Source organism: Drosophila novamexicana, unplaced genomic scaffold, assembly GCF_003285875.2.
Source record: "Drosophila novamexicana strain 15010-1031.04,08,12 unplaced genomic scaffold, DnovRS2.1 tig00000137-arrow-arrow-pilon, whole genome shotgun sequence".
Lineage (NCBI taxonomy): Eukaryota > Metazoa > Arthropoda > Insecta > Diptera > Drosophilidae > Drosophila > Drosophila novamexicana.
Window position 1 is genome coordinate 1,104,388 of NW_020824777.1, and position 20,819 is coordinate 1,125,206.

The 20,819-nt window shown below is 39.6% G+C and overlaps 1 protein-coding gene and 1 pseudogene across 3 annotated transcripts in view; one reads left to right on the forward strand and one right to left on the reverse strand.

Annotated features, from left to right (window-relative positions):
- Nucleotides 1-2,822: 2,822 nt before the first annotated feature.
- The window catches only part of LOC115758199 (RNA polymerase II degradation factor 1), a 56,692-nt gene continuing 38,695 nt past the window's right edge, over nt 2,823-20,819 (reverse strand). For 2 of the 3 annotated variants that reach the window (XM_030698744.1, XM_030698745.1), the window contains 6 exons: nt 18,208-18,441; nt 17,249-17,511; nt 12,016-12,148; nt 11,203-11,859; nt 7,786-8,269; nt 2,823-3,747 (listed from right to left, as the gene is read on the reverse strand). In XM_030698744.1, the coding sequence (XP_030554604.1) occupies nt 3,012-3,747; nt 7,786-8,269; nt 11,203-11,859; nt 12,016-12,148; nt 17,249-17,511; nt 18,208-18,441 (2,507 nt within the window). In that variant the 3' untranslated portion in view covers nt 2,823-3,011. Of the gene's footprint in view, nt 3,748-7,785; nt 8,270-11,012; nt 11,149-11,202; nt 11,860-12,015; nt 12,149-17,248; nt 17,512-18,207; nt 18,442-20,819 lie in introns of those variants that run through there. The other variant, XM_030698746.1, reaches the window with a different exon arrangement.
- LOC115758201 lies at nt 4,496-5,335 on the forward strand (annotated as a pseudogene).

Here is a 20,819-nt window from a genome sequence, read left to right on the forward strand (position 1 = left end):
AAAATTATATGCATAAACAAATTTGAAGTCAAGCGTCTTTTTACATTCATTTGGCATTCATTACAAACTTGAGCTTATTTATTCACACGTAATTCCCATGCACAAAGGAGCGCATTGCAAATTGAATTGAGACTTGACTTCTGGGGGGGGAGGAGCAGACACCAAAATACTCTTACTAATTGAGAGCTTAAAGATTTGCTGGCTAAAGTTAGGCAAATAATAAGATACATTAAGTAAATAAACTATCTTAAATCTGCATTAGTACATGTGGAAAGTCAGGCTTTCGAGCCGAATCCAAGGCGAGACCCTGGCTCCAACCCGTACCAACCTTTTTTTATTTTTGCAAGTCATTCATATTACACTTGCTGTTTTAATTACAATTATACTTGTTCACTTAAATGCAGATATTTATTGCTTATTTTACACTTAGATACATTATGCAAAAACCCTAAAACATGACACAGAAATTAAAAAAAAAGAATAAATCGATACTTCCAATAAACCAAACCTAAAACCAAACTAGTTCAAAAAACAGCTGGACCTTAACCTGAATCTAAAATAGTTATTCTTTAATGTTTTATACACAGTTGTTGTTTCGAAATAAAAAACGTTTGTGTATTGGAGCTTGTTATAAGTATTGGAGCTGGGTCATCGATATGAATATATTTTTGTGTTATTCGGACCATAAAGCAAATCAGAATATCCCTGGAAAAGACATATGGCAAAGCACAAGTGCGACTTTTATCAAATACAAGCTACTTAAGAAAATTTATATGCCCCGCTGACAAGTACTTCCTCCGGCTAATAAGGCCACCAATATAGCCATTTACATATAATCGTGTAGCCTGGACCGGCGGCAATAGACACGCAAACGCATGTCGAGGGGCGATTCTTCTTCTGGATGGTTGACTTTTATGCGTCTGCCCGGCTGGAAGGGCAAGACGTGCGTAAATTCTTAAGCTGGAAGCATTAAAAGCAATAAAGACACAAACAACATAAACAAGTTGAACAGAGAGCTAAGCGTTGCGCCAAGCCGGAGGCTATTGAAAAAGGAACCATGAAGAAGAGGATGCAGAAAAAAGAAGCTGGGGAGCAAAATTACAAATTCAATTTGATGTCATATCAATTGATTTTGCGATACATCTTGTTGCCTTTGTCGCCGGCGTCGCTGACAAGTTGCAAACACAACGCTAACTTTTTGGCTTCGGTTGGCAATGTGCAGAGTAGGGGCATTCCCTCTCTTTTTTTTATATTATTTTTATTTATTTTCCTCTGCGCCTGGCATTTGATTTTGATGACGCGTGGCACTTTTGAAATTTATGCGCTACTCTAAACATACTTTGTATGCGCTCAAAGCCACGGCAAACATGAAGAACGGTCCAAGTAGCTGCCGCAGAGTGTGTGTTGAATGGGCTAGTGTGTGTATATGTGTGTGTGTGTGCGTGTGCCTCGTTGTATGCGACGTATGAAATTTGAAGCTTTTAGCTGATTCGCTCTGTCAGTAGGGGATAAGCGCAGGTATTTTGAGCACGCACCGAAAAAAAAGGAGAAACGGGCATAAAAAGGTAAGTTCTTAGAATAAATTAAGACAAATATGAAACCCTCCACACAGACAAATATGTACTTAAAAGTATTTTAATATGATTCCCAAAGCCTGAGGCTTTCACAATTTGATACATTTCAAACAGGTAACGAATTTGATATTAATCACAAAAGTGGATATAGAAGCTCAAAAGCATATACTAGGAAAATATAGTTAAGAAATTCTTAAAAAAAAAGAGTTGAAAAGCGAATCCCAAATATTTTATGTTTCAGTTGAGGATATAAAAAATACTTCAGGCATTATTCTAAAAGGCGAGAAATTTCCTATGAGCATAAATTTGCAATAAATCATGTATAAAATATAAATTCAACAAATAAAGCTAATATAATTAAAAATAAATATGAGTAAATAAAATAAAGTAGAACATTTTGGAACTAATTTTACAAAATAATTTTTTTTAAATTATATTTTCAATACAATATTAATGTAAAAAGAAAACAAGATATATATTGGATTATTAATATTAGCAACATATACTTTTATTTATTTTAACTTTAATATATATATAAAATTTAATTTAATTTATTTAAACTAAAATTATAACAGTGAAAATATATCATTCAATTTACTTTATTCTTAAATTGCCTCCAAGGTGACTGTAAAAAAAATGTATTGATTATTTTAAAAATTACCTTGGTATTTGACATTTACATGGAACAATTCTAGCGAACTTTGTTTACCAGCATCCTTCAAGTGCTCTAATTCAGCATTTGGTAGCTGCTGGCGACATCCACACAAGTGCCCCAGTGTCCAGTCTGTCAGTTGCTACGCATTTTGCTGTCAACGTCTGTTAAACAGCATATTTCACTGCCAATTGGTCAGGGCACGCAGCGTGGGGCTCGACGAGACGCCAAAAACGGCCCATAAATATGCTACACGAATATGTCATAAACTATTAGCAGCCACGTCCTTTTATATGGCAACTGACAAACAATCTGCACACACACACATCCGGCTGCCGCTTGCCACACAGCTCGACATTCATTGGCAAAAACTTAGAGAGCGGCAAAGGGGAGTTGTGTCCTGGGAGCGGGCAGCATATCTGCACGCCGTACACGTACACAAACATCTATCATATTTCCAAAAACAAAAATATACTGATTATCATAATAATGATGTGGAGCTTGTTAAGAGCTGTTGCTGCTGCATTGAAAATGTTTACTAATTTTGCAAAAATTTATTTTATTTACACATTTTTGTTGTTGTTTTGTTTAAGAGTAGAGCAGACAACAGACTTACGAGTTGCATGTACATGTGGATGTCTGTTTAGAGACCATATATATTATACACTTGATTAAGCATGCATTACAATATTACGATTACATTTAGCACTAACAACTATATGTCTAATAGGAGCGTGTCCTGGTCACACATACATATACACAATATGAGAGATAGGGCTGTGGGATCAATCGCTGGTTAGCTTCAGTCGGACCGCAATCCGTCTGCATTTCCACATCAGCTGTGTCTCGAGTATACTAAAGGACATGGCCACCAGGACGAGGCCGAGCAGCAGATAAGCACAGCACGCGTACAGCTGCAGTTCGGGTCCATTGAAGCTCCGCGCGGGCACAAAATCTCCGTAGCCAATCGTGGAGAGCGTGACAAAGCAAAAGTAGGCGCCATCCACCAGTGACCAGTTCTCCCACAGCGCAAAGATAACGGTGCCCACGCATATGTAGCACATTAGTATGAAGAGCACCAGGCTGATGGGCACCTGTCGCTGTGACTCCTCGTCCTCATCGTCATCATCATCATCATCATCGTCTTCCTCATCATCCGCCATCTGGTGCTGCACACACTCAAGGGAGCCATTGGGCCGGCTGGGCTTTAGCTTCTTCAGCACAAATTGCTCGCTGCCATGCTGCATGTACTCCTCGTCGTCGGAGGTCTCAGTGTTGGCGGTGGCATCGTACAGCGCTGTCGCATGCTTCTGACAGCGACGCGTCAGCAGCAGTGTCTTCCGATTCAGCGGCTGCAGCGTATGCCGATTGAAGCTAGCAGCTGTGGCATTTAACAGACCGCGCGCCTGTTGCCCGGCGCCAGACTTCTCAGCCAGCGGCAGCTCATGGGGCAGACCCAATGCGCCGCAGCCGGAGCTCGCTATCAGCGGCACACGCGACGGGGTGCCATGCGGGCAATTGCTATGGAATAGAAGTGATGAAAAGACAGGCGTAAGTAGAGGGAAACGTTTAACAAATATTTACGCAGCGTTTGGCCATAAAACGGCATCAATTAAATATATCGATAAGCAGGCCAAAGCCACATAACAAACAGCCAAAGGCCATCAAAAAAAGTAATGCCCAAGCACGTCTGCCAGGCGGTCACTGGCCAATCAATAAACCATAAATACAAACAGTTGGCGTGCCATACGTGGCGTATGTGCTATGTTGTATTGAGTATACGCCGAGCTGGCCAAGTGATTTAGCTACGCGACAGCTTTAAGCGAGATTCAATAGTATTGAACCAACACTAGATTATAAATAGGCAGGCTTTCAGGTGGGCGTGCCTGTTAGCTGGTGCGGACCATGGCCCACGGGCTTAAGGGTTAAGCCAATAATTATTTATTTTGGTCAGCAATCATGTTGGCTTTATGGCGATGACGTGTTCATTGAACCTGCACATTATTTTTCACTTGCTTTAATGTCGGGAGAATAAGTGAATTCATAAATATACAGCGTATTTTCTTTTGTATTTTTTTCCAGTTGTTTTTCGGTTTGCATTCACACGGGGAATTGTTAATATTGAATATATGGAATGCAACTTTCATGGCGCAAATTGGCTGCAAAACTTAACTTTTTATGCGCATAAACAAATTCAACGTTTTAAGAGTGAATATCTATTGAATTGGAATTTTATAAGTCTCATCAAAGTTGGCCAAGAAACTTTAGTTTCACAAAGCATCAGTTCGAACAATTCGATAAATTGTGTACCCGCATTTGCAAAAGTGAACCCTAGATATGTGACAAACATTTTGCCAGTCAGCTGACAGCCTTTAAATTATCCAAGCAGTGCAGCAGAGCTTCATCTGATTCATTTTAACGACCTTTTGTTGGAATTGAAAGTATACAGAAAACTTTTATGTAACGGCAACAATTTTATATTTGTATATTTCAAGATCTTTAAAATGAACCAGCCGAGCGACATGCCTGATGACAAATTTTTGTGGGATGTATTTCAACGTGTTGACAAGGACAAGAGCGGCTTTATTTCCGCTGATGAGCTGCAGATGGCGCTTTCGAATGGCACTTGGTCTGCCTTCAACCCGGAAACGGTTAGGCTGATTATTGGGATGTTCGATCGCGAGAGTCGTGGCACAGTTTCTTTTCAGGACTTTGGAGCATTGTGGAAATACGTAACCGATTGGCAAAATTGTTTCCGTTCATTTGACATCGACGACTCGGGCTTTATTGATAGGCTGGAGCTAAGAAACGCACTCACAACCTTTGGATTTCGGCTAACGGATCAACTGATTGAAATCTTACTTCATAAATTTGATCGGTTTGGTCGGGGAAATATTCTGTTTGACGATTTCATACAATGTTGTATTGTGCTATACACACTAACAGCAGCCTTCAGGGAGTACGATACAGACATGAAAGGCGTCATAACCATAGACTATGAACAGTTCCTACGAATGGTATTCGCACTTAAGATATAATAATGCGATGTGTATTTAGAAAAGTTAAATTATTCTGACACCCTTATAACATGATGGAAATAAAATTTTCAATTCATAAGCAGAAATGAACACTTTGTTTGTATCATAATTCATTATCATATGAAGAATATCAATATGAAAAATTATTATTTATTTTGCCTCATGAAATAGTTAGAATTCAGACTGGACTCGGCTTAAAGATGATACAGATTGTTATATTTGAATATATACATATCTACATATATATACATATCATCAAATCATAGCCAAAACAGTAAGCGAGTTTATTAAGACTTCCTTTTAGGTGAAAAGTAAATAGAACGACATCCATAACCAAACAAGAGGAAGGTGTCCAGTACAAATCCAGCAGGAATTTTTATAAAATTTGAAAAGTAATTGCTTGTCCGGGCGACAAAGGGTAATTTTTCGGAATTTAATATTAAAATTCAAAGCATAGATTTTCTTGATTGTCAATATTTTCTTAGCCAGTAAACCATTTCGAAAGTGTTGCAAAAGCAGCTCAGATTAAATATCTTATTTTCGCCTACTCCGGGAATGTCTGCTGTGCAGTCACATTTCCGACTAGATGAACCTTAAAAGAAAACTCATTAAAAGATAAATACAAAATGATGCTTCAAATCGTGGGGTAACCACTTATAAGAAATATAGGCCTATTTGAGCATGATAAAAGCTACGACGCTCATGCTAATGCATATTGCTGCGGGCCAGTGGAAGAGTACACTTGAGTTGCACTCGACAGTGGCTCACAAGTGTGCTTGGTCAAATCAATTTGCGGTGCGTTTATTGAACTTGCCTGCGCCAATGACCAGCATGCAGGCAGCCAGGATGTCAGCCACTTCGGCTCGCACTTAACGTGCGATTGGCCGGCAGCTTGGCAAACTACAAGCAACAGCACACTTGAGAGCCAGAGCAGAGGCTGGGTGCAAAGAGCCTGCTCCAGCCAAGGCCTTTGGTTGGCAGTCAACTGTTTTGATTTAGGACGCACGTCGGCCAAGTCGAGAAGTGGGTTAGGCTTAAAGCAGCTCAAATTTTCTGTAAATTAAAGCAAGCGCCAAGAAGAAATCATGACAGAAGAGGAACAGGAGCTAGCGCTGTGGCCGCACAATTCGCATGAAATTAATTGACCTGATTCAGTTTGCAGCTCGGCTTACAATTAATTACGCGCACACACACACACACACTCCAGGATAGTGCTGCTGAAATTGAAGAAGCTTCGCTGTGCGCGCTGCCCACCGCCAGAGGGCGCAAGCAGCGCGTGCACAGGTTCACTGTCAAAATTAATTACCCGCTGCTGGATTTTATTAAATAAAATGCGCAAAATGTATGAAAACCCAAAAAAATTATCTCCGACGGCTGCTGCCGACTGAAAGTGGCAAATTCAGACAGCGTGCCACTTGCCACAGACGTGCCCGCAAATGTTTGGCTGGATGCGGGGCTGGCAGCGAGCCGGCAACCAAGTGGCCGCAGCAGCAATATGCAAGCAAATATTCTGAAGTGTTGATTTAAAGTGTTGCCAATGTAGAGCAGAAAGTTTGTTTATGCAATGAAATTAACAGTTTGTTATCTCATGCAACTGTGGAATTATGCCTCGGCACTGGATTAAAATTCCTTGCATCAGCAATAGCACAAAGAGCAAACATCAAAATAGTAAAACTCAGCTTGAAGTATGTGGAATCAAAAGCAACTTTTAAATGCCTTTGACTTTGTGTGCATTACATAAATTGTTAAATCTGTGCTACAGCCAATTAAGATTAGAGAGACGCGCAAAGTTTTTCTTTTATTTAATTACGTTTAACATTTGAAATTTGAATTTTATGTTTAGCAAGCTTATGTCTTTGTGCAATAGAAAATCTTTGCTAATTGGGATATGTAAAATAATTTTAATTATTTTTCAAAAAGGAACAACATGCATTTTTGGATTTTATTGCATTTTGGACAGTTTTGGCAATGCCAGAAACTTTTTTGTGTAAGCTTCCAGACTTTTTATATCTTGCACTACTAAAGGGAAATTTTCATAAAAATTAAATTTAAGTAGCAAGAGTACCTTCTGGGTATTGCTTATAATTAAATAAGTAAAAAATTAATACGCATACCCTTAAAAATGTGAAGCAATTTTCAAAAAATATCTAAAATTTTGATCTTACAAATTTATAAGGCAATAATTTAGGTAATTTTCAAGCGTCTTGGGGGTAATTGAATTATTTTAAAAATATAGTTTAGCAATTATGGAACATTTTCCTTATAATCCGCCCAACAAATTGCTAACCCTAACTCGTACATAATGTGCGTTCCATTGTGGTTGCCTGGCCGAGTGCATAACAATGTGGGAAATGTTTCCACGACTGAGCCCATTAGGGTCTACCGCTAACATCAACTGACCAACTGAAGCGGCGCAGTTGAACAAGACCAACAACACGCAACAAGCCCACATTTTCAAAGCCAGCTCGCTGCTTGAAGTTCATACGCACATACGTAGACACAAAAACACACAGACACATACCTGGAACGTTCACGCTCCTGCTCGTCCTCGTCCTCCATGATATCCACATTGCCACTTGAGCTCAGCAGCGCCGACAACGTGGCTGCTGCAGTTGTTGTTGTAACTGCTGCTGCTGGTGATGTTATTGTTGCTGCTGTTGTTGCACCGACGCCAGCGCCACATACACCTGCGGCTATAAAACTGTTATCGGCCATTGTTACTGCTGTTGTTGCTGTTGCCTTAATGCCGGCTGACAGTTGCGGACTGCTTGTTGCTGCCGTGTAGGTTAACAATGCAGGCATCCCTGTTCCTGTTGCAGTGCCTGTTGCTGCTGCCGCTGTTGTTGTCGCTGCTGCTCCTGCTGCTGCTGCTGCAGATAATGCATGCGGCAATAAATCATGCCTGCAGGATAAATCACTCGAACCCGTTGCCGTTGCGCCCACGGTCAGCAGCGTATTGATTTCTGGCGCCAGCGGCTGCGTCACAAATTTGGCCCGACGCACAGCTGCAGCAGGGCGAAAAAAAACACATACCACAAGAGTTGGCAACGTGTTGATTTAATAATACTTTTTAAATAAATTTAAATGTGCACTTTTCCTACTACAAAACCCAATAACAAAGCAGTCAACGAACTGTAGAGTAGAGACCGAAAAAAAAAAATAATATAAAAATGAAGAAAACAGAAAGTTTTGCTGGCGACGCAACTTCCGGCAACTGAATTTGTTGGCCCCACATAGGCATGACTGTAAAAATACATTTATATATAAACATGCTGCACTTAGTTAGTGAAATAATTTGTTTCTGCGTTTGCAAAAGTTTAGCGTACAGCGGCGCAACACAATATGTGGTGCTTGGTTTTAAATTCGCCAGCAAAAGTTTGGCAACGCCTTGCATGGGGTAATGTAATAGCTGGCCAGCACTGTATTTGGGGTTGCCAGGTATTATCATAACCAACAAAAGAAAAAAAAAACGAGTAAATTCTGTTGCTGCTGATATGTGCAAAAGTGTAAATACACTTATTAGAATGTTATATCAACTGCTACAATATGAAGTCTACTGAATTTTATTGTTATTTGCTTACATGATTAAAAATGGGTTGTCAGCTTTTGCATTTACGTTATATTCACAGAAATACTGTAGTTCTGATCGCCAGAAAAAAGTTATTTGCGAAAAGAGTTACGAGGTTTTATGTTGATAAATATTTTAAGGGAAATGTTACAAATACAAATACAAATCTGATCGAAATTACTCTTTGAAAATTGATCGAAGTTGTTTACATTTCCATTGCATTCAATCGGAAGCTAGATATGTCTATTACATTTGCAGCTCTCATCATTGGGAATTCAATATGTTGATTTTAACTTATTTAGTGGACCAAAAGTCATTTCATATCTGTATGGATAAATGGTCCACTTTGCCCAACTTTAGTTGCGCAATTTGCAGTTCCGAAACATAAATTTTTCATATCTCATATCAACTGACCATTGCAAAAAGGAAGTAAAAAGCCGAAAGGAAGCAACTGTAATGGCATCTTTCACTTAGACCCGGCGCAGCTGCTGACAGAGCTTGCGTGGAACGCGCTGGGCTGTGGCCAGCACAGGACATGGCCAATTTGAAAATATTTACTTAAACTTGGATGGCACACACAACACACACACGCACACAGACATGCACATACACACACTCACACAAACATTCATTAGAGTGTTGAATGCATTTTGTACATGGCTGGGTGCAATGTGGCCGACAGTTTGCTGCAACTTTTTCTGGAGCGCTAATGGCGTGGTCAACCACTGGGTTACAGGAACTGAGTGTTCAGGCCGAGAGAGAGCTTGCCGGCAGGACAACGACCACCCTTTGAATGTTCGAGTCCTTTGTGCTACATGAAAACAGCTGAAATAATTAGGGTGAATATTGAAATTGGAATCGATGCAGCTATTGACATATACGAATTGACTGCAATTTGTAGCCAGCAATCATAATGGAAGGCAGGACACGGCGAGGACTCGCCGCTTGTGTAAATCTGTCACGTGCTCTCAGCGTAAAGTAAAGTAAGTTTAATGAGTTTTGCATGCAGCTGACACGCAGCAATAAGGAGGATAGGGGGCGTGCGGGGGTGATTGTCTGCCTGTGCACAGGCCGCTGACGTCTTGTGTTGAACTGGCATGCGGCATGTGGCAAGTGCCAAGTGGCAAGCGGCAAGTGCCAAGTCATCATTGTCGTCAATAAAAACTGTCGCACATGTCTCGCCTTGGCTCGAGAGTGCATGTTGTCCTTGTTGTCCTTGTCATGTCCTTGCTACGACAACGACAACGACGACGACGACGGCGGCATGCGGCAGCAGTTGAAAACTTTTAATGCGCCGTCCCCTCTATAAAAGTACAGGCCAAAGTCGCTTAGTATGCCAGCTTAACTCTGTCATTTTAACATGCTGCTCTCTCATCTCTGCTCATTATGTAGTTGCTCTCAATAATGATGATTGTCATGATAATACTGCTGACAGCAATGCCAGCAAATTGTTACATAATTGTACGCCCAAATGAGCAGACACTCACAGAGACAACGCTGCGTATGATTGATGAATATCGGTATCATTTGTGGCCTGCCCTCGCCTGAGGTCTGACACCCAGCTTTGTGGTCTACCATTGTATATGCTGAGCTGATGTATTATTAATAGATGCGCATCTATATAAAGGTTCAGTTAAATTTAATTTTATTCCAGCAAATATTGTGCAGCTGTTTTGTATGCAATTGAAATTAATATTCATAAATTTCCGGCGAATTCGGATATTATTTTTGTGTATCAAAATTTTACCAAAAAAAAAAACACTTTTTTTTGGGAGGTATGGATAATGTGTTAATTATAAAAACATAATAATAATTCATGTATAAAAGTTGGTCAAATTAGAAAGTCTTTAAAATGTTATTCAAATTTATAGAGACCTACCATGTTTATAAATAAAAGTTATCGAAAAGAAATTACGGTCTTGTTTGGAATAATTATTATTTGAAACAAGAAAGATCTCTAGAAAAACTTTTATTTACCTATCAAAAATCATATACTTTGAAAAGCAGTTAACAAAAATATTTATACAAATCGATTTTTTTTTGGCTAAGAAAAATATAGAATTTCTTTGACGAAACAAAATAAAGCTTTAAAATAATTAAAACATATTTCTTTTTTAATTTGATTAAGTTAATAAATATTTGCCGTGAAACAAAAAGTAAAACAGATGGAATCAATTCATTTTCATTAAATTTTTTAATAAGGCTTAGAGTTCCCCTTTCTGGTATACTGTTAAGATACTGTTAGAAGAGCTGTTGCAACTGCTGCTGCGCTGCTTATCACGGAAATTAGCCAGCTTTTAAACAGCTCCAACAAATCTTAATTGCATTTGGATAAGTTTTGGTTTCTCTCTCAACATTTCTGATACTCACGATGCATATTGGCTGTCTGATAGGCAGGTGGCGGCGGCAATGTGATGGCTTCCAGTGTGCTGGTTGTTGTCGCCAGGTCGACGCCGTGTCCCGTGGCAGTTGCTGCCGGCGGTGTGTCCAGTGTGCTCAGCAGTCGATGATGTTGCTTGGCAGCGGATTGCAAGTGTATCGTGTGATACTTGACCAATGGCTGCGGACAGTGGCTTGGGCTGCCCGTTGCAGAAGCGAATGGAAAGTAAATTGTCGCCGTGGCCGGGGCATAGCAATTTGGTGGGCTAGCGGCAGCAAGGGGCATATTCGGTGCGGCACTGAAACGCAGCATGCTGCTCGGCACGGCGACAAAATTCGTTGGCTGTTGTTGCTGTTGTCGCGGCAAAGTTGCTGTCGATAATTGCTGCTGATGCTGCTGTGTTGCGTGTGTTGCTGATGCGTTTATGTAAAGCTGATGCTGCTGTTGCTGCTGCAGCTGTTGTTGTTGCTGTTGTTGTGGCAACGGGGCATATTTCAGCAACGCGTTGCCAGCCGTTGTTGTTGTCATTAGCATGACATCTGGCTGCTGCTGCTGCTGCGGCTGCTGTTGCTGGTAAAACTGCTGCTGCTGCTGTTGCTGCTGATTCAACTTGCTTGGCATTGCATTGCGCAACAATTGACTGGCATCTGCTGACCGCAGGACAATGGAGAGTGCAGCCGAAAAGGGATATGCGAAACTTGATTAACGATTTGCCAATTGTTATGCTGACAATTCAATTTATAACTACTTCCACCCCCGTCTATCCACACCCTGCACAAAAGAGCATGTCTTTTGTTACCCACCTTCGCCTTGTTCCAGCGACAACTTGCGTTTCATTGTTGTCGTTCCTGTTGCTGTCCTCTGGCCATATTCATAGCGCTCGTTCAGGCTCGTTTCGCTGTTGGCCCCATCGTACTTACAGCCCTTACAGTTGGCCTGCAATTAAACCGGATACTTTTATAAATGCCGCACAGCTGTAATATTCAACTAAAGTAATATTACTTCAGTTAATTATAAGATTTATCGCTGAGCCGGGTCGCACAAATATGAAAGCTTTATTTATTTATGCATATTGAATAAGTAACTTGTATAATACTGGGGCTTCGCTTAAATTAGCATTTCGTTTTCTTTTATTTCCTTCTCAGAATAAAAGCTGTGCGTATAATAGCATTTTTACATCGATAAGTCGACAATGCCGTTTGATTAATTGTAAAATGCATATCTTAATGCAAATCGCTGTTCAACACTTTTCAGCGCCAACTATCTAAGCTGTGTCCTAGAAGGTGACATCAATGTAAAAGCATAAGCTTGTAAATATTTAACAATACATTTTGATTGGCAGCTTTGCGTGTTACAATGAAATTAAGTTTGACAATTGGTTTGACAAGCACATAATAGGAAAGTTGTAGTTGGAGCTGCCAACATTTATGAAAAAATAACTCTTTTTGACAGGTTTCTTCATAACATTGTCTACGCCTTAACATCTTTTTAATGGTCTAACGTCAACTTTAAATTTAAATAAAAAAAAAAAAAACCTTTATATTATCTTTTGCTCATGTAATGCCCACAACTTCGCTCAGCTAATTTCCAATTTGGCAAAGGCATTCAAACATCCTTTAAGACCGCAACACAATTAACTTTAACAAGTTGTACAGCACTTGGCATTTGCACCTTTCTTTGGTTAGATTTGACAATCGTTGAGCGTTGCCATAAAATGTCAATAAAATTGCAATTTACACATTCGGCAAGCTGGCAACTCGTACGGTGCGTCTAAATTGATGTCCTTGTTCTAATCCTTGTTGTGGTTCAAGCACCACGTTGCGTGTTGCCAAGCGAAGCGTTGTCATGTTGCTATCGTGTTAGTTGCGGTTCTGTGGTATCATGATGAGACGCTGGGGCAACCACACACACTCACAATCGCACACAAACACACACACACGCACACGCACACGCACACGCACACACACATACATAACTCAAATGATATGCCACTGTGACTTTGCGGCTGGCCCAAAAAACCATTCACACTGTGCGTCATGATAATTGCAAAAGGCAACAGAAAAGCCAAAGGATAACGACCAGGGCAAAGGGCGAAATGCCAACGGTCAACATGCTGATAATAATTCAACCGATGAACGCATATGCCCCAATGTGAGCCGCAGGGCTTATCAATTGCCAGTCCCAAGGCAAGGGCTTTGGGTTTGGCGAAAGAGGAAAGGGCCATGTCTGTAACAGCATCAGCATCAGCCTCAGCAGCAGCAGCTGTGATTTGCTCAGATTGAATTAAGCCCTAATGAGTCGTTAAATGCAAAAAGGATTTCAGTTCCTTTTGATTTTACCAATTCGATTCAGCCAAGCAACACATCTAGGCGGCAAATGCAAAAAACTTGTTGAACAATTTTCAAGCACACTCAAGCCCCACCCCACGCCCCAACCTAACAAAAGTAAGATGTTAGAGCTGTAAAGTGCATAACGAGTGAGTTTTTGCCACGTGCCAACAATGCGGTACACAGCACTAAAAGGGAAGAAAAATTACACTGTTGGAAATTCGCTAAGGGTTAAAGGTGTTAAAGGGAGTGTAAAATGCATTGATTTTCTAAATAAAATTAAGGTTCACTCAAATAATTGTTGGGCTAATTGGCTTTAATGAGCTTTAAATATGTTTTCATTCAGCCAAAACTTAAATTAACTTTAAAGCTGATTTAATGCTAAACCTAATTTAAGGTACGTTAAAATAGTTGTTTTGACAATGTGATTAACTAAGCTTTAAAAAGTTCCCTAAACGACTTTAATTAAATCCTTTCCATAAATTAATGTAAGCTTTAATCAGCACAGGTTTTCACAAATAATTTCCTACTGTGCAATTTTAGAGCTTTGAAGCTGTTCGGCGGCATCACTTTGACGAGCTTTAAAGCCAAAGCTTTATATTGTAATGTTTAATTTAAAGGCTTAAAGCTAAAAGGTTTTTGACTTTTTGTCACATAATTAAAATCACTTGCCTCTACCAAAATGTTAAGTTTTTCATTACCCTTTTATTCTTTTAAATTTATTTTGTTGCAACCTCTCAGTTTTTCTTTTGTTATTGCATTACATATACATATATAACTTCTGAAATTCCCCCAATATGCTCCCCCTTTTCAACGTAACACAAACAAACAGTTAGCCGCACTTTTCCATAGCGGGCCATAAAAAAATCAATTACATTTCGCATTGTGCAACGGCAAATGAGAAGTTATTGCCCGCTTTTAGCCTGGCCAGCGTAATTTGCCCAGCCATTTTGGCCAACTTTTCGCTAGAGCATTTTTAAAGTGGACGCAAACTCATTTAATTTACTTAACTCGGGCACTTTATATGGCCTTCAGCGACCCAAGTCAAATTGCAACTGGCTTCAAAGTTGGGACCACGCTTAAATTGTCAGCCTGACATGAATTTCAACTTTGCAGCGCTGACAGCCGACCAAAGTTCCCATTCATTAAAATCAGCGTCCTGTTGGGCAATAATAGTGCGCTTTTTCGCAGAGCTCCATTAAGCAAATTTGTGCAAAAGTAAATATTAATGTTTATGTTAATGAATTTCCAAACGAAAGCTAAATTTCCAAACTGCTGCTCAATCACGTAAAACCGTAATTCAGTTATTCGCCCTCTTATGCGGTCAGATATATTGTCGTTATTTTCCTTGTAAATTTCATTTTTATTTTTTCGTTTTGCTGAAATTGCCAATTATACAGAAATTTTTGCAACCATAAATAAACAAACGTGGAGAAATGAGTGACATAACAAAAAACGCATACGTATTGCCTGATGATAAATCAACTTTTCAAATGTCCACAAGAACTGAAAATTTTAAGGCAGTTGCATTTAATTGATGGACTAGGAAATACCCAAAGTTTCAGTTTGATTTTTATAACTGCTTTTATTTCAATAAAATGTATAATAGTAATTGTATTTCAAAGAATAATAATAATAAAAATAATAATAACATATAATAAATCATACAAAATATTATTTTTGTTAGAGGGCGGCTCATTGAGTGAGAGAGGAAGAGTTGCTCGACCTTTTTGCTAAAGAGGAAGAGTATCCGTACTGAAGAAATCCTGACCTGAATAAATACTATTTTCGAAATTAAATTTCATTAAAAATATTAAAATAAGCTACAGTGATTCTGCCGTTTTTTAACTTCTTTTTTTGTCATACAAATAAAGCTAAGGCAAAGCTGGGAAAATAAATGTATTTAATATAAATAAATAAATATAATAAGTATATACTAAGAAGGGCTACGGCACATCGTTTGGAAAGTCAAACATCTATATATAATGTCACCATGTGATGGCACTTGTAGTCGACGTCTTACATTTCGACTAAAAGATATTTACATATGATACAAGTGATATGTATCTGCAACAAGTTTGCTTCGTGTTTTCAAAAAGCAACTCTAGGCACAGTAAAAAGTTTATAAATAAGAAGACACAAACAATGTTCTAACAAAATTGATAAACTTCCGCTGTAAGCGCTGCCGCTTGCCTTTAATTTTAGGGCACAGCGTATATCATAAGTAGAAGAAGTACACTCAAATAAAACGGAATTCATAGCTCGGGCTTTAATACAAATGTCAGTGAGGCTCGTATATGGTAAACAAATGACGTACAAAACTTGTGCACGAATGCACAAAACATGCAAACAGCGGGCCAAAAGGCCTGGCCCTGAGCTTAGCCGAGTCCACAAATTATATATGTATATGGCGTGCGGAGCGAACGCGACAGCCAACTTTTTTTCTTCTGTGTTATCACAGCAAATAAAAAAGCAACGTAGCCTGATTTGCCAGGACACAACAGCACACACACACACACACACATACAGAAAAAGGGGAGCGGCAGCAATCTGGACAGTTAGCAATCTGTGGCACGATCCCAAAAAGTTCTTTTTGCGTTTTTTGCTCAAATCAATTACAAACTTTCAGTTTACTGTTAAAAAAAAAAACATAAAATAGCCTAACAAGCTGAAATGGGTTTCAAAACTTAAAAGGTTTCTGTTGTCTTAATTAAAAATCCGTTTGCCCTATCGAAATACGAAACAACTGCGAAGTGCAAAACTGGAAGGCTTTCTTAGAAAGCAAAATAACAAAACTAAATCAAAGCGAAATTTGCTGGCATTGCAAGCCTCAAGCCAGGGTCCAAGTGCTGCGGAACAAAGGTGGCTTGTGTTACATTTTTTCCTTTTGTTCCGGAAAATCCTTTTTTATCAGGCAGCCAGATATTGGAAACACAATAAGCCAATTATTCAGATAAAGGCAAGTTGCTTTTAACAGCAATATAGCCGGACTCAGCCAAAAATAATTTTCATAATATTAAAAGGCTGCTTTTTGAGCAGAAATAAAATTCAACGAATAGTTTCCAGATTTTCATCAAGTAAATAAAGTCCAGTCGAACATTTTTAACATAATCTTCGCAACTTTTTAAACAAAGAACATAAAAGAGAAACGAAACAGTTCGCATAGTTCAACTGAAAGTAACTCCCCCACATTTTAACAACTGGCTGTGAAAATCGTTAAAAAATAAACTATTAACAGAAAAATAAAAGAATAACTTTAATATTTCACGTAGAAACACAGCAACCAAAAAAAAACTGCTGAAACCCAGAAATGCGAGCAGCCAGTGAAAGTTTTTGGCCAACAATAGACACAGCGCCAGCGCCAGAGTCACTTTCCAACAGTGGCCAGTGTTGGTTAGTGGCCGAAACTGTGGCCATGAGCAGGCTATGCAACAATGCCAAAAGTTTTGCTTGGTGGTGCGATTCGACTGGGGGCAAAATGTACAGCAAATACTTTGGCCAAGACTTCCAGAACAGCAAACACATTTTACACGCTCAGTTATTGCAGCTGTGTGAGAACTTTGACAGCCCTGGCAATCGAATTAAATCCATAAAAAAGTCAACACTATTAAGTTGCAGTAAATGTAACTTGAGCATGTAACTGCGCAGCAGTGGCCAGCTGTTGCATTAGCAGCTGAATAATATCAATCATACGCCCTGTTTGACTTACCCCTTTGCCAGCTGGATGACGTCGCTTTGTCACAGTGCCCGTCGCCGTCGTTGTCAGGCCAATCGTCGACTTCTTTTCTCCGCTGGCAGATGTGTGGCTGCGTTGCAGCTGGCAGCAGAGCCGCATATAGGTGCACTGCAGCGCCTCGGCGAGCAGGGCTCCCAGGCTGGACAAACACATCAGCATCAATGGGACACCGATGAGTGCATAGAATATTGTTGCCAGTTTCCCAGCCGCCGTGCGTGGCGTCAAGCTGCCGTGGCCTATGCCATAAGACAAAGGACTTGAGTTAATATAAGGTTTTATATAAAAGTTATAATATTACTTATGAGGCAAAGGCACAAGCAAACGGCACATTTAAAAAGCTCGTTAGCAATTTCTGCTTATTTATTATGTTAAGTTGGAAAAACCTTAAGATATGATTTTTTCAATTTTGTAGTCTTTCTTTTTTTGGTAATTAAAGTCTAATCCACAAAACCTTTCACTAAAATTATAATTTTCTATTATTTTTTGGCCATTTTCTTAGGGAAACTAATCCTTTCCTTCTGTCTCTCTCCCTTAGCCAAGTTCTGTATTCGGTTCACTTAGTTAAACAATAACACTTAAGCAGCTCTTAATTTGTTGGAGTATTTATACCCCCGCCCAAGCACACTCTAACTATTCAACCGAGCAGCACTTCATAATATATAGCACAGTTTGCACAGAGACTACAGACAACAGGCTTTAACCATATGCAAATATTTTGGCAAAGCCCATCGGGCGTATACATAATATGCATGCTGGCTTGTCTTCAGCTGTTGCCATTGATGCTGCTGCTGACGTTGGGCCCAGAGCAATGTAAATATTTGCAGTTATTACAGGCCAATGTTATAAATTTAAATGCCCCGCAGTACATTGTAAATATTAGAAACAGTGTCTCATAACAAGCAGCGACTACAAATGAAGATGCTTCTACTTACCAATTGTCGTTATCACAGTCACCGAGTAGAGCAAAGCCTCGCTAAACGTCCAGCTCTGCGTGTCGCCAGCATCGTAGCCGAAATGCCCCACAGCGCTGGCACTGGCACCTGGTCCAGCTACTGCGACCGCACCGCCACCAGGACGCGTGGCGGCCACAATGGAGCCCTCGAAGCGACGCAGCTGCTCGTGCACCAGCATTGTCCAATTGCGCTCATACAGCACGTTGAGTTTCTCTGCAATTAAACCCAACAATTAGGCCAACATCATTTAGTTAGGGTCAAGATGCAGTAAAGCCTGGCCAATTGCCAGTTGAACTTAAAATAAAAAAGAAAGGAAGAAGGAAGGAACCATTGTAATTATGCAATTTTGTTTAAAGTGCAATGATAACCTTTGTGCTCCTTTGCCAAGTGTCGCACTCGTCGCTAAGCAGCACAAAGCCACCGCCTCGACCCCCACCGCCCCTACCTGACACAATCCACATTGATTTTACTTGGCTTGCTGGAGAAAATGTCTTGAGGCGCTGCTCGCATTTGATTTTGCCTCTACAGCGAATTGCTGAGGTAGCTGCCACAGCTTGTTAACAACAACAGCAACAACGCCACATGCCAACGCCCACTTGACGCCATTCGGCCTTGGCTATGCCCACCACATCCATGCCCCCGGGGGCGCAATTTACCAAGCCCAAGCCCACGCCAACGCCCGCCATTGCCATCGCCACTGCATCCATTTCAGCTGAAATGAAACACTCAATACTCTGGGCCGTTGTATTGGATCCTTGGCAGATGTAAATACCAAAGCAAATGTGCTTCGTGTTTGAGTCGTTGTATTCGTATACTATAGGTACATCCATTCACTCTATACTCATTTTAATAGCAAATGAATGCGAAAGTGCTCTCAGCATTTGGTTTCTTACTCGCACAAACTCGGGAAGCGCTTTACGTGACTATTTGTGTAATATAAAACTTGTTACCCAGCCTTCCTTCACGTTTCAGAACGGAAGCCACAGGAATTTGTTAGCCTTAAACATTATTTAAATTCGCGTAACTTCTACAAAATAGCTAGCAAGCTAATTTGAGTGCCTGCCAAATATTCCGACTCATTTAGGTTTAATTGAAATATTTTATATGAAAAGGATTTAAAAAAAAAACAAGTAAGAGGTTCTAGTCGGGAGCTCCCGACTAAGGGATACCCTGAACCCTCTTCTTCCAACATCAAATGCATATATATATATATTCTATTTTAGAAGCTATATGTCAAGTTTGGTGACTCTAGCTCTTATTATTTACCAAAATTGCTCAAAAACAGGATATCGATATAGATTTTTATCGAATGCTTGGAAACGGAGTAAGTTATCGAATATCGAAAATAAACTCGATCTGCGCGGGAACTAGGAGCACCTACATCTAAAATTTCAAGTCTCTAGCTCTTATAGGTTCTGAGATCCTTGCGTTCATACATACGGACGGACGGACGGACGGACGGACGGACGGACGGACGGACGGACGGACAGACAGACAGACGGACATGGCTAGATCGACTCGGCTATTGATGCTGATCAAGAATATTTATACTTTATGGGGTCGGAGATGCTTCCTTCTGCCTGTTACATACATTTGGATTTTGCACAAATACAATATACCCTTTTACCCTTTTTTAATGGGTTCAGGGTATAATAAAACTGTTACTTTTTAAGAAAAAACTAAAATGTTAATTAATAAATACTTTAAGATATGCGAAAAACGGAAAACGGATGCAGGAAAATCGGGTGAGTTGTGAATCTGTTGAGAATGGCATTAAAAATATTAAGCATAGTTGATGAAGACTTGAAATAAGACTTGAAGTAGATTTTTAATTTTACAAAGCGAGTTAAAACTTGTTTTAAAATTTTCTAAGAATTTCGAAAAATATAAATAAAAAATCCATATGTTTTTAAAAATTATTTTCATTTAAATTAATCAAATTAATATATTAGTTTATAATAGAAGTGAAGCCATGCCTAAAATGTCGGCAAGCATGAAATTCATTTTAGTTCTGACAAAGTAATCGGTGTGGAAAGCGCTTTTCTCGGCGCTTACATGAATATTTATATACATATTAAGCTATCCGATTACATAATGAGCATCTAATACCTTTTGGGAACTAACTTAAGCTCATCATTACAATTATTAATTAAATATATCTTACAGTGCTTAGGGCTTACGACAGCTTCCAGATTCAACAAAGGGTTTTCAGGAATTTTTCAAATGAATTGACTAGCTAATTGCAAACTTTACCCAAGCAACGAGATGCCCAGCATCATTAAATGCATAGTCTTGTGTATTAATCATACGCCAGGTGCGCAACTCGAAAAATGGAGAAGTGCGCGTTAAATTAATTAGTTTATTTATGATGTGAAATTTTCATTAAATCAACACAAGCACACGCCACCGCATACGCTTGGGCGTTGAGAGGAAGAGAGAGGGAGGGGAAATATGCACTGTATGCAAATAAGACACTTTTTCCGGCATAATTAAATAACCGGAACAACATTGACATTCCAAAAAATAGTGGAAACTGAGTCAATGGAAAATTAGTTAAAAGATTCTGTAATATAAATATTTAATGAGAAGTT